The 13826-nt window shown below is 45.8% G+C and overlaps 1 protein-coding gene across 6 annotated transcripts in view; it reads left to right on the top strand.

Annotated features, from left to right (window-relative positions):
* The window catches only part of SUSD1 (sushi domain containing 1), an 83862-nt gene that overhangs the window by 31353 nt on the left and 38683 nt on the right, over positions 1-13826 (top strand). For all 6 annotated transcript variants that reach the window (XM_053303990.1, XM_053303986.1, XM_053303987.1 and 3 more), the window contains 2 exons: positions 5880-5960; positions 7252-7431. In XM_053303990.1, the coding sequence (XP_053159965.1) occupies positions 5880-5960; positions 7252-7431 (261 nt within the window). The remainder of the gene's footprint in view (positions 1-5879; positions 5961-7251; positions 7432-13826) is intronic.

Raw genomic sequence — 13826 nt, 5'->3', positions numbered from 1 at the left:
CTTATTCAATGGAGCGCTGGTGGGTGAAACACAGTGGAAGGGGTAAGAGCACCCTCCCCCACCCTTAAAGGTATCCCCATCCACCTTCGAACCATCCCCCGCTGGTTCTATGCACATCCCTGAAACCAGGAAAAATAGAGCCCTCCGTTTGTGAGCTGCCCTTTATGACAATGTGCACAAATCTCAACATCGGGTTCCGATGCCAAAGAGGCACCCCCTCCCAAGAAACATCAGGAGAAGAGTGCCAGGACTGGATGCGAAGAGACTTCCTCAACTTCATGGGCTATTCCTTCTCCGACAACTCTCCAGTCAGCGCCGGTGACTCCTCGATGTCATCCACTGACTCCAGAGATTGTGGAACATGGCTCTTCCATGCCCATGACGCAGTGCCCTGCTTCGACATTGGCAGCAAAACCGAAATCTGTACCAGCCATGGTATCGACTGCTTGACACCATGAGCACTCCCTATCACCCGCTACGACACTGATGCAATCTCAGTCTCCAACCACTCTCCGTGAGCAGCATGCTCTTCGTCTTCCCCTGTCTCTTTTGACATAGATGCTGAGGATGATGATCTGGAAGCCAGTTTGTGGCTGGGTGATGTCCAACGTCTTTTGAATATGCTGGGTTCCGCTGAAAGCATCCTGTTGGTATCAACCTTTTATAGATTCCTAAGCCGCGGTCTCAACGCCGAGGAGGAGGGAGTGGTGTTCTCGATACCGAAAACTCCAGGAACTTCACTTTCTTGGGCTTGTCTCCACTCATTCCACACTGTCGGCTTTCCAACCTTTCCAATCAAAGCAGACTTCCCACCCACATCCATGGAAAGCCCCAAGGGACTATGCTGCCACACAGGGCCTGGTGAGGGGAGGATGTTGGGGAGATGCTTCACAGGTGCAGCTGCACCCCTCAGGACTTTTATTGGATTACCAAGAGTATAGACTCTGGAACTGTCAGTTTTGATGGTGCCTCTAGCCGCCCAAGTGACGCCTCCACTGGAATTACTGAATTTGGCTACTGCTATGGTCTCAGTGTTGACCCAGGTCACTCGGTTGCCTATGCTGGCCACTTCTGGGGTCTCGATGTCAACCCAGGTTACGCCTCCAAGAACAGATGATGCTTTGATACCTAAGCACCCAATTCAGCTTCCTTGCATGTCCACACAGATTGTGGAGGTACCTAAGCCCCATCCTCAAAAGAGTCAACCCACCTAGACGATGGTCCTTGACACGACCTTGTCTGCTACTCAAACGGTCCCTAAGAAGATGGGCTCTGCTCCTTCTGGGCCATGTACCGTAATCTTAACTCTTCTTCTACTACCTCGGGTTCCTCTGAACACCTAGACGACCCCCCCCACTCAAAGTAGTGCCAAGTGACAACATGTCTCGTAATGAGAAGATGCATTCTCATCACTGGCAGATCTCTGAGATGGCTTCTGCGCTTGGATTAGAGTTAAAGAAGCAGGCACAAGATGTGGAATATCACTCGGCAGCTACCACCCAACCAGTGCACCTCCCTATGCTGCCCGTGATCTTCAAGGCTGCTAGGTCGGCGTGAGAAACTCTCCAAACCTCTGCTCCCACCTCCAAGCACTTGGATAATTTATATAGAATTTAAGAGGAATAAAATAGCTTTCTATTGAAACATCCACCTCCCAACTCTGTTGTCGTGGATTGCGCCTTGTCTTCTAAAACTGGCAGGAGACATACCACGCCAGGGGACCTCCTGCCTGGCGATAAAGATTGCAAATTACATGGCTGTTTCGCAAAATATGCTCTCACCCTCTGGGATGAGCTTTTTCAAGAGCAGGCTGACCTCTCTCCGGAGGAATTTCTGGCCATGTTCAATTATATCCACTCCAAAGTTACCCTCCTAAGTATACAGCAATTGAGTAACGCCAAGCGCCTAGCAGAAGCTGAATCTCAGACTTTGGCGACTGCTGTCTCTTTACGGAGGCACGCATGGCTTCACTCCACCACACTTCAACCGGATATGAAAGATCATGTGGAAAACTTAGCCTTCAATGGGAAGGGTCTCTTCTGTGGAGCCACAGACTCCACCATGGAGTCCATCAAAAAATCGAAGTTCACTGCTAAAACCTTTTCAGCTCCTTCCCAGACTTATAATTCTAAATACTGCTGTGCAGTAGGAGACTTAAGCAATATCAATGCTTCAATAGCAAGCCCTTTAACCAGAAATCCAGGGCCTCACAAGGCACCCACCCAAAGACTACCGAGTTGGGCAAACAACATATTTGACCACGAGGTCAGTCCACCAAATTCCCTCGTCCAGGAGTCACCGCCATCGACTTCTTTACAACCTTCCATCTTAGCTTCCTCCGACATCAGGCTGGGAAGTCTTGCCTTCACATGGTGGAACATAACATCAGACCACTGGGTCCTTCGCATAGTCCAGACAGGGTATGTGATAAAATTTATGACCCTGCCATCGTTCAATGGGATCAAGTACACACCTGCATCCCCACTGCTGATGGAAGAAGTTCAGACTCTCTTGGACAAAGGAGCGATATTGCCTGCTTTGTGGACAAATCAGTGGCGGGGTTTTTACTCCTGCTACTTCCAGGTCCCGAAATGGGATGGGGGTCTACAGCCGATCATGGACCTACAGTGGCTGAGCCATCATGTGGATGTGCGCAAGTTTTGCATGGTGACATTGCAGAGCATCCTTCCATCTCCTCCACGAGGAGGAGTGGTTCGCAATGTTTGATATCCAAGATGCATACTTCCACATCAGGATGCAGCATGGTGGGGCGCCCAGTCTATCAGTACAATATCTTCCCGTTTGGTCTATTGACAGCGCCCTGTGTATTTGCAAAGTGAATGGCCATGACCATAGCGCACCTCCAGTTGCAGGGGATGGCAGTTTTTCCTTACTTGACGAGTGGCTCCTGGCAGGAATAATAAAAGGTCAGTTAGCTTTGCAGGTCTCGACAGTCCTGAGCTTGCTCCAGGACCTGGGTGTCCAGGTCAGTTGGTCAAAGTCCAAGCTACAGCCACTGAAGCACATAGACTATGTAGGGGCCGTTCTCAATGCGGAGGCACAGTGGGCATTTTTGCCTGAAAAACGCTTCTTGCACATCAAGATCCTGATAACCACCTTCATGGTGCAACCACGACAGAAAGCTCACGAGATACAGAAGCCTATGGGCCTCATGGCATTGTGCAACTCCACTGTGCACAACGCCAAACTTTGACTCAGACGTCTTCAGCTCTGGTTTCTGTCCGTTTTCAAGCCGAATGTGGACAGCGCTCAAATGCTGCTGATAATTCCTTACCTGATCCTGGTTTCACTACAATGGTGGATGAAGGAAGTAAACCTGCTGAGGCACTTGGAATCCCCTTCCACGTGCCTCAGCCATCTGCTCGGGTCACAACGGATGCTTCCCTGCGAGGCTGGGAAGATCCACTGCGGGGATCTTCGAGCAGAGGGCTTGTGGTCTCCAAACCAGTGTCAGATACATATGAACCTTTTAGAACTTCTGGCAGTGTTCCAGGTGCTCAAGTCCTTCCAGCCGTCTCTGACGGGCAAGATTATCCAAATCAGCCTTGACAATACTATGGTGATTGATTACTTAAACAACTATGGAGGAACAGTCTCCTGCTCCCTTTGCATGCTAAACCTGCAAATTTGGAACTAGGCCATAGCACACCGGATAACCTTGACCGCGATCCATCTTAGTGGATCATCTCAGCAGATCACAACTTTTTCTACAGCAACATAAATGAGACATCAATCAGCAATACCCCCAGCTGCTGTTCAGGACTTGGGGGACCCCAGAAATTTCTTATCTATCTATCTATCTATCTATTTGATTTATATACCGCCCTTCCAAACTGGCTTGGGCCAGTTTGCAACAGAATAAAACCAATTAAAACCAATTAACAATTAAAATCAAAAGTATAAAAACAGAATAAAACCAATTAAAACATTCAAGCAGCTAAAAACCCTGGAGAACCTAGGCAAACATTAAAACAGTTAAAACAAATTAAAAACCCTGAAAGGCCAGGCCAAACAGATGGGTTTTAAGGGCTCTCTTGAAGGACAGTAACGAATTAAGATTACGAAATTCTGCCGGGAGTGCATTCCACAGCCTGGGAGCAGCTACAGAGAAGGCCCGCCTTTGAGTCGCCCCCAAACGAACCGGTGGTAACTGGAGACGGACCTCCTCAGATGACCTTAACGTGCGATGGGGATCGTGTAAAAGAAATTGACTTGTTCGCAATGTCCATGAACAAGAAGTGCCCCCAGTATTGCTCAAGGGTCGTCATCGGCTGCAACTCCAGAGGGGATTCCTTCCAATTCAACTGGTGTCTAAAGTTGCTATACATTTTTTCTCCTTACCCTTTGTTGAACAGAGTTCTGGTGAAAATCCTGCAGGAGTCTGCAGATTGTATATTTATTGCTCCATGGTGGCCCCAGCAGCCATGGTTTCAACAGGCACTCAGACTGTTGAAGGGCCGCCACAGATGTTTGCCTTAATGTGAGGATCTGGTACAGGAGGATGGAAGGCTTTGCCATCCCGACCTGAAAACCCTCAACTTGACTGCCTGGAGGATAGGCTTTTGCATGGCATGCTCCTCAACGACAGGAGGAAATCTACTCACGTCAACTACAGCAGCAAGTGGAAGTGATTTAGGTTGCATGCACAGAAGCACAGAGGCATGGCTTTCTGCCTCATTCTGCTACTTCTCGCCGAGTCTTGCTATACCTCACAAACCTGAAGTAGCAGAAGCTGACCAACGTTTTCATCAAAGTTTATCTGGCGGCTATTTCTTCGCTCTTCAGCTCAGGCCAACTTGGGGAGGGGTGTGCTGAAAAGGGCTTACCTTAGCATACTACACCTGCCACCAGACCAACAGCTCGCTAGTCACCCACTCTTATGATGCAAATAAACAGGTTGCTTACCTTTAACTATTGATCTGGAAGTGATTCGTTGCAGTCATAAGACCTTTCTGCCGGCCCCACTGCACTATGCGAAATGACAAAATGTATGTTTACAAGAATACTTCAGGCAACTTAGCTTGTTGTACTGTGGTCTGTTTTCATACAATGATTGCATCCAAATATCAGTCCTTCAGGAACTGAGGAGAGAAACGCTAGCCTGCCCAAACCAACGAAATGCAACACATGCAAGGGGTGGGGCTAAGTGCTTCAAGGAGCTAGTCAATTCTGCCCAAATTATCCCATACAGGTGCAGGACCCACTCTTATGACTGCAACAGATCACTTCCAGATCAATAGTTACAGGTGAGCGACCTTTTTTTCAGCACCTTGGGCCCTGCTTGTGGCACTGCCATTGATTGAGATTTAATTGGTGGGGTCTAGAGACAGGGCCATTTTGATTATGTCCACTCAACTTTGGAACGCTCTCCTGGGTGAGCTTTACCATGCTCCTTCCCTTGGGTTTTTTAAAAAGCATCAGCAAATCCATCTGTGCAGAGAGACTTTTTAATGTTTTATCTGCAGCTATATCTGATGGGTTTTTAATTTTCTATTTTTAAAATTTAACTTTTTAACTTTCAACTTTTAGATCTAGTTTTAACTGGATCCTGTTTTTAGTTATTTCACTGATTTTATTAATGTTTTGTTTTATCATATACACTGTTTCACAGTTTTTGTGAGCTGCCTCAGTATTTCACTGAAGGGATGTGATAGAAACATTTTAAACAAACAAACAAACAAACAAACAAACATTTAGGCATGCTCAAGAGCTTGCCCAATGAAACTTTTGAGATTGTTCCCCTGCTCAACTACGTTGGTTGCTAATTACCTCCTATAATGATCTTCATTTACTTTCTGTGGCTAGAATAACTTCCTCTGCTGATGCCATCTGCTGAAATCTCTTTTTCTCCATGTTAGTTGCCCAGATTTGGCCTTCTGGGAAACTACAAAACCCAGATAGAACTGAGATGGAAAAATCACTGCGGACACCCAACAAGGGTAAGGACTTTTCTTTTTCAGCAATTTGTAGCAGACGTTAACGAGAAGCAAATTGCTATAATGGTTGTACTGATTTGTTTTGAATAGGGCTGAATCAGTTAAAGAATATTAGTTCATTAATCATCTGCCAAATAATTGATCAATTAATTAAATCAAGCTGCCATTAATATGGATAATACATATTGCAAAGAGGCACCTTTTAAAATGGCGATTCCCTTATGTTTAGCAGGGAGAGAGCAACTGTCCCTATCCAATCCCAGCACAACATCCCACCAATGGTTGTTGCTGTCGGCTGTATTTTTCAGAGTGTGGGACACAGAACCTTATTTATTTATTTGTCTGTGTAAATTGCTTTGAGAACTTTTATTTAAAAGCAGTACATACTTGTAGTAGGAGTAGGTGACATTTTAAGATAATTTACAATTTAATAAGCAAGTTACTATTCATAATTAGAGAAAAGGTCATTTTAAAAATTTTTGTAATACAACAAAATCAAGCCCCTTCATCAAGCCCTCTCTCTTTTTAAGCAGGCTGTTTTAAGCCTTCCTGTTTTGCAAGGCCTTTAACTGGCTGGTTTTTGCTGGGCTTCTGATTTATCTGTTGTTTAGATGATGCTTTATTTGCTGCTTTCGATGTGTTGTATTTTATTGCTTTAACTTGTTTTGTTTAACTGCCTCTCATCCATCTATTTAAATAAATTACAGTGTATGGCCCTAGTTTATGGTATCTTATGGCTTTAGATTTGTTATATGAGGGCTTTTTGTTAGCTGCTTTAGGCCTCCAGGTTAGAGGGAAAGGCAGACTTCAATTCAAATTCTGTGGAGCAAATAGTATAAATCCAGAGTATGCAGTCTGACCCTAGTAGGTATGTGCTATTTCAATAGGGCAGTTGGTAACCACATCAGCTTATTGGAATCATGGCAAGGTGTCTTAATTTGGGAGGAAGCATGTGAGATAATTTCAATTAAGTGCCCTTAACTCTTTATGGATGCATTTGTATGGATTAATTCAAGTCTAGATGACTCTGTCAGTTTAGATGCCCATCAGCCTACCATTTGGAATCATGGCTTCACAGAGAGGGAGCCTTATCTCAGCAAGCTGCATAATGTCCAGGTGCCACCTCCCAGGTGGGACTTGAAGTCAGAGTACATGCCATAGTCTGTGATCTCATACTGACCACAGTGTAAGAATTACATTCCTCTGGAACCCATTTAAAATTCCGACACAACTTATGATTATGTCATACTGGAAAAATTCTTTCTGAATTCCCACTTCTTCTGATCCCATTTAGAAATAAACTGCGGCCAACCTCCTTCAGTATCTAACTCAGACATGATATGGGATAATACCTCCACTCTGGGAAGTGTTGTGAAGTACAAATGCAAAAAAGGTTTCTTTTCCACAAGTGTGAAAAGTACATCGAACTGTACCAGTAAAGGATCATGGGAAATCTTGGATCTAGGATGTACAAGTAAGCATGCGATGAAATTCTCAACACATTCATTTTCAGTTTTTGCGTTTACAGTGTGATGTTGCAGTTGTCACTTTGGTGGTGGAGTGAGGGTACTGCCCCCTTGTAGATGTCTGTTAAGAAGGTTGTTTGTTAGATTGGCCCAAATGAGAGGAATAGGTAGTGTTGTCTCAGGTGAGAGCTGGGAGGTCAGCTTTTGGGAGGATCCAATAGCCTTGGTAGTGAATGTTGGGAAGGTGCTACCTTCCCCCCCATGTACGTATCACAGTGGTGCTAGAAATATTTTCTCTCTCTTCTGTGCAATATTATTGATCCTAACGTTTAACTAAGCACCACATTACCTGCTGGTCCCAGGCTCTAATCCTTTGAGATAGTGAGGTTTTTGCCTGTCTCATCCCCATAATTATCAGAACTTCAGGGACAGAGTATTCCAGTGGAGCTTCATCCAAGTAACAATGTAATTCGTCCGTTACACAAACATGTAATGTTCATTACACAAACACTGGAGCAGCCATTTGCTTCCAAAAATCCAGTGAACTAAGCCAGGCCATTTATTTATTTATTTGATTTCTATACCGCCCTTCCAAAAATGACTCAGGGTGGTTTACACAGAGAAATAACAAATAAATAAAATGGATCCCTGTCCCCAAAGGGCTCACAATCTAAAAAGAAACATAAGATAGACACCAGCAACAGTTACTGGAAGTACTGTGCTGGGGGTGGATAGGGCCAGTTACTCTCCCCTTGCTAAATAAAGAGAATCACCACGTTAAAAGGTGCCTCTTTGCCAAGTTAGCAGGGGTAGCTAACTTTAATTCAACTGGTTGCAGTCTGATCTCTAAATATAGGACAGAAGCTCCTACATCCTTACGAAGACCAAGGATAGAGCTACCGTATTTTATGGACTATAAGACTCACTTTTTTCTCGAAAAATATCAGCCAAAATTCAGGAGCGTCTTATATGTTTTAACAGTTTAATATGTTAAAACTCTGAAAAACTGGATTAAAATTAAGGTGCGTCTTATAATCCGTAGCATCTTATAGTCCGTAAAATACGGTATTTGTGCTGCCTCAATTGAGGAATCAAAATCTTTCATTCAGATTGCAACTCCAAATAGCAACTGAATAAGAGATTTGGCATATTTATGTTTCAGTAATGATACCTTTAAAATCAACTTGCACCTAGAGACCCAAAAAAGACAAGACATGGGTTATAGATTTGACCAGGGTAACTTTATTTAAATTATAACAACTGCAACAATATGGAACAGCCCCTCATGGTTTTGTGGCTCAGGTGGCTGGGAATGGAGCCTCTTTGGGGACTTGCTCACCTCACACACTCAGAGCAGTGTGGCTTGGGGTATGTGTGTGTGACTTGGGCAATTCTTCCTCAACACAACACAGTAAGGGGTGTGCTAGCTGGAACTCTGAGGAGTGCAGCTGGCAACTGCTAAACCTGGCTATTTTGTCCTTTGGTGGGATCATCACTGGCCTTAGAAAGCTTGACTCATGGGAGACCTGCACTCAGTTTAGGAGTTAACTGTTCTTTCCTTGTTGCAGTTATTATAATTTAAATAAAGTGGCCCTAGTTAAATCCATAACCCTTGTCTTGTCTTACTTTGGTCTCTGGGTGCAAGGCTGTTTCTTCCGCTGCTCTGCAAAGCTGCAACTCGGAGGCGAGGTTGTGCCCAGGGCCCAAGATGAGGAGACCAGGTGCCATCCATCCATTGGGCCATGTGGCCTCTTGTGTCCAAAAAGGAGCAGGATAAAGCTGCTGTTTGCAGCTTCATTGCCCACTCTGTTCAGTCCTCGGAAGTCTTGGTATCTGCCTGTCCACCCTTGTCCAGAGGGGGAGAGCTGGTTGCCCAAAGGGGGCCAAGGAGGAATTTTTGGCTACTCACCTAATTGACCCACCTACTCTGGTCTGGTGCCTTGGTTGTGGTGTGTTTCTGTGCAGTTCGCCGTTTAATTTGTTAGTTGGCAGGTGAGTGCAGGCAGGGGCTAATGAGGCCAGAGTTCCAGGAAGACAAGCCCGCGGTCCTCCCTGGGAACAGTCACACCCTACCATGCATTCAAGGCCAGTGTCCAAGTAGCTAACTAGATTTTATACAAATCCTTTTGTATAGCCCTTTTGTTCTGTAATCCATCTGAATAATGACATCCCCGTTCTTGCAATGCATCCTGGAACCTTCCCCTTTGTTCTCTATATTTCTAAGGTTTCCTGCCTTTGGTACCTTGCAGAGGGCAAAGCCCCATAAAACACTTCTGCTCTTGAACTCTAGTGCAGAATCTTTTGTTTTGGTGGACAAGCTTCTACTGCCCTGAAGCCTGCCCAGTCGAGCGTCCATGGTGTGCTCAAACTCATTCTGCTAAGCTGAAGCATTGGACTACTGAGTTCTTAAGTTAGAACACTGGAATCTGGAGCCCAGAACTGATGAGCTGAGTTGAAATCACTATTCTTGAGTGTTCTTTGTGTGTGCTTGTTGGGGTTTGTGATTATTTAGCAAAGCGCCAAAAGAAGCTACGCACTCCAGTTACAGAGTAGAGTGCTGAGTTTAGTTGTTGCAGTTATTTAAAGAACACGCATGGAGATTATTTTACAATCTTAACTAAATAGATTTATTGTTTAAATACATTTGAGATAGGAAAGAACTAGTCCTTTCTATCAGCTATATAACAAATAGGTAAGGAGAGAGAGCTATTTCGCCATCTTTTCTCTAGGAGGAAAGGAAGAGGACTGACTGACTCACTACAGGAAGTGCCTGAGGAGTCAAGGCAGGGGTCATAGAATAGAGGCAAGCAGAGACAGGTAAGGAGACCCTCACTAACTACCTCTACTCCCAATGCCCCAAGTGGTCATTAGGATAGTTGGTGCAGAAGGTGGATGCACTGGAACTCCATGTCCAACAGTGCTTGCTGTAGTAAAACCTGCCCAAGATTGACCTGGATGTTCTTAGAACTAAGAGTCCTTGATTCCCTCTCTTTATGGGCTTACTATGGGCCAGTCCTTGTACCTGACTGACTACGAGTCCCTTGGACTTCAGAGCAAGATCTTTGAACCACTGAATCTGAGCCATTCCCTGTGTGGTTTTGTTGCGAGCTAACTCCTGTGCCTGACAGTCTGGGTGTCACACACTGGCTTGGGATCACAGTATCCAACGGCCTCCCTTCCTCTGATCCTGTTCATAGGCTGTGGAAGTAGCCTCAGAAGTGCCGGTGAGGGGGTTAATTGTCACCCTATTCTTCTACTAGCTGACAGGGAGAGGAGTAAGACTGCTCATCACCAGGAAACTCTAGGTCCAAATCACTCCCATGTCTCCAGATTTCCTCATCCTTGGCCACCCAAGCCTTAAATAAAGCCCTGCAATCAGGGCAATCCTGACCACCCTCTCCTGACTCCGCCTTCTCCAATGTAGCTGCCTGCAACCTCCCCCCTTCAGCTGTTGCCTGTCTTGCCAGCTGTTGAGGCCCTGCCTTCTCCTCTTTGCCACCAGGAGGCAACCTCTTGGGCCCTGCTGGCCCATCCACAGTCTGTGGGTTCCTGGGTGTCCTGGCTCTCCCTGGCAACTGTGTAGGGTCCCAGCTGACTTTGCCTGTACCCAGGGGCTGTACGGTCTCCCTCTTCTTGCCGCCTACCTCCCAACTGGGTGAGTACTCAGGCCAGCCCATGGCCAGCGGGAAGGCCCAACACTGGGAAACCCAGTGCTCCCCTTTGCTATTTGTGGGCATGCAGAGAGTGCCATAGAACTTGGGATTTGGTGTCAAGGCAGCATCCTGTTACATTTCTTTTCCTGTTGCTTTGGCAGAACCTCTGTGGCTAAGATCCCTGGATCTCCTCCTGAGACCCTTGCGTCACACACAAAACAGATTGAGGAGAGAGATGAAAGCCGCTCTTGATTCTACCTCTTCTCTATCTCTTTTCCTGCAGTCTCTCCCTTTCTTCCTTCTGCCCACATTCAAATGTCCACCAACCACTAGGGTACTAGAACCTACACTCCCTCTCCTTCCTTATCTCAATCTTGGAGGTCTCCTTCACTCCTTGTGCAACTGTGAGATTGCCAAATGGCACATTTTACATTGTGCCTCTGCATTTTACAAAATAAACGTCATATCTTTGTTTTCAAAAGCCTTGTCTTTCAGTCTGTTTTAGCCCAATGCTATGTATGTTTAGTCAAAAGTAAGTCCCATTGAATTCAGTGGAACTTCCTGCCACAAATGTGCATAGAATTGGGATGTATGTCTGGCCTTGGATCATCAGCTGTGCAACTGCAAATATGTTGAGATAAGAAGATTACCTGTGTCCAACTGGGAAAGAGTAATTATGTATCATCAAAAGCTGAGAGGCTCATTGGTCCAAGTTCTTGTAAATAGTTCCTTCAGACTCCAGGCAACTGATCACCTGATAACTTCTTTAATTGCTTGGAGAAAGCCACAGGTTGGAGGCCTGACTTGAGAGAGCTCTTGTTCTTCAGATCAAAGAGATTTGACTTGACAATGGTTAAAAAACAGTTTAGGTTTTTATTCAGTGTTTTGTGTTTATAATGTAAGTTAATAACGGTGAGGTTTTTAAATCAACAATATAAAACTATTACAGAGGAAACCTTTTTTTAAATCACAGGAGAAGAAGCTGTATGACATTTTAGGACTTGCTTTACCTCCCTCTATGAATAATCTTTCTCTTGAATATGTTCTCCGTTGTGACTTCCACTGTTGCCTTTGGCAGTTGGTTTCAGTCCATTAATTATTTTGCCCCAATAGCTTCACAGTGAATTTTTTTAGACCAAAGAAAGTAGTAAATCATTAGCTCAGTCTTTGTTTCCTCTGTCTGGACTTCCAGTTTAACTGTTTTGTGAGAGATTATGTAGTATGTTTGGAGAGAAAGGTGGCTGGTAGATTTAAACTGTAGTTTCCAGAATCATATGGAACTGGACTTTGTGATTTTTAATAGTTGCACAGAAAGAAAAATTCCAGCAGATGCAGTTTCTTCTCTCATAGGGCTTCTGGAGGAAGAGGCACCTGCTGAAATTCTCCCCTCTATAAAGCAACTAAAGGTACAAGGCTTGTTCTCCATCATTAAGAGTGAAGCCCTTAGACTTCATGATCTGTGATCCATCAGACCAAATATAGCCCTCCAGTGGCTTGATAAACCATCTGTTTTTGCTGCATACTTGGGAATGCAGTAGGGTTGTCAAGCCCCTAACAGGACGGGACACATGACTAGTGGATTGCATTAGGCATGGCGGAACAAGCTACTTGCTGTATCAGGCAGGATGCGCTCTCTTGCTGCTGTTCTGCTCTCCCCTCCAGCATGAAAAACAGATAAGCTTGGCACTGGAAAGGAGAGTACTGGGGTGATGGCAGCCAGAGGCGTAGCCACCGTTGTACGAACAGGTTCAAAGAGCCCAGGCCACCAATGGTAGGGGCCGCTGAAGCATGGCTTGGGCTCTGGAAGAGCCCCAAACAAACTCCCCCTGCCCATACCAGGGCTACTAAGAGCCCCTAGCCAGCGCTTGCCCGTTCTTTTCAGCCAGCGTTTGCTGCCTGAAAGCATCTTTTCCCACAAGCGCTGCCTGAAATGACAGGGAAGCACTCGCTCAGGCTCTTCAGAGCTCAAGGCCACGCCCCTTTGCTTGTGACATAACTGGAGGGAGAGAAAGGGGAATAGATGCTTTCAGGCAGCAAACACTGCCTGAAGCTCGGGCAAGCACTTGCACATGGGCGGGGAGGGGATTTCTCTCAGGGCTCAGGCGCGCCCCTTGCACATGACGGCATGCTCACGGGACGTCATCAGAAGTGACAGCATGCGCTGCTTGGCTGGCTCCGTGCCTGGCAGTAGGAGACAAACACCAGAGAACCTGGCACAAGCACAGGCTGCCTGATACAGCAAGCAGTGGCATGCTTCAGCCCCAGGACAAGGACGGAGAGTGCGCTGCTTGCTCCTTGTGTTTGCCAGCCCCTGTGTCCTACTTCTGCTGTGCTGCCTCTCCCAGCACTGTCTGCTTCTAGTGCTGGAAGGGAGAGTGTGCGCAGTGGCAGTGAGAGACAGGGGCTGGCAAAACTGGAGGCAGCACACACACGGCCTGATACATCAAGGAACAAGAGGCAGTGCATGCCAGCCCCAGCATACGTGGCAATTATTTTTATTCTGTTTTATTCTCACAAGAACCCTCTGACGTAGGTTAGACCATGAAAGAGCAATTGGTTCATGGTCACTCAGCAAGTTTCATGGCTGAGCAGTGATTTGAACTCCACTTGTTTTAAAGTTTTCTCCACTGAGGAAAGTAGCTACTGTTTTTCTTTCCACAGGACGAGGTTTTGAGCTGCACAGGATTTTAATGGGAGCATAGTGAATACGCTTTCCATACCAGAGAGCTCCTACAGTAAAGTGCGCCACA

This window comes from Hemicordylus capensis, chromosome 2 (genome assembly GCF_027244095.1).
Source record: "Hemicordylus capensis ecotype Gifberg chromosome 2, rHemCap1.1.pri, whole genome shotgun sequence".
Classification (NCBI taxonomy): domain Eukaryota; kingdom Metazoa; phylum Chordata; class Lepidosauria; order Squamata; family Cordylidae; genus Hemicordylus; species Hemicordylus capensis.
This window is presented reverse-complemented; position numbering and strand designations above follow the sequence as displayed.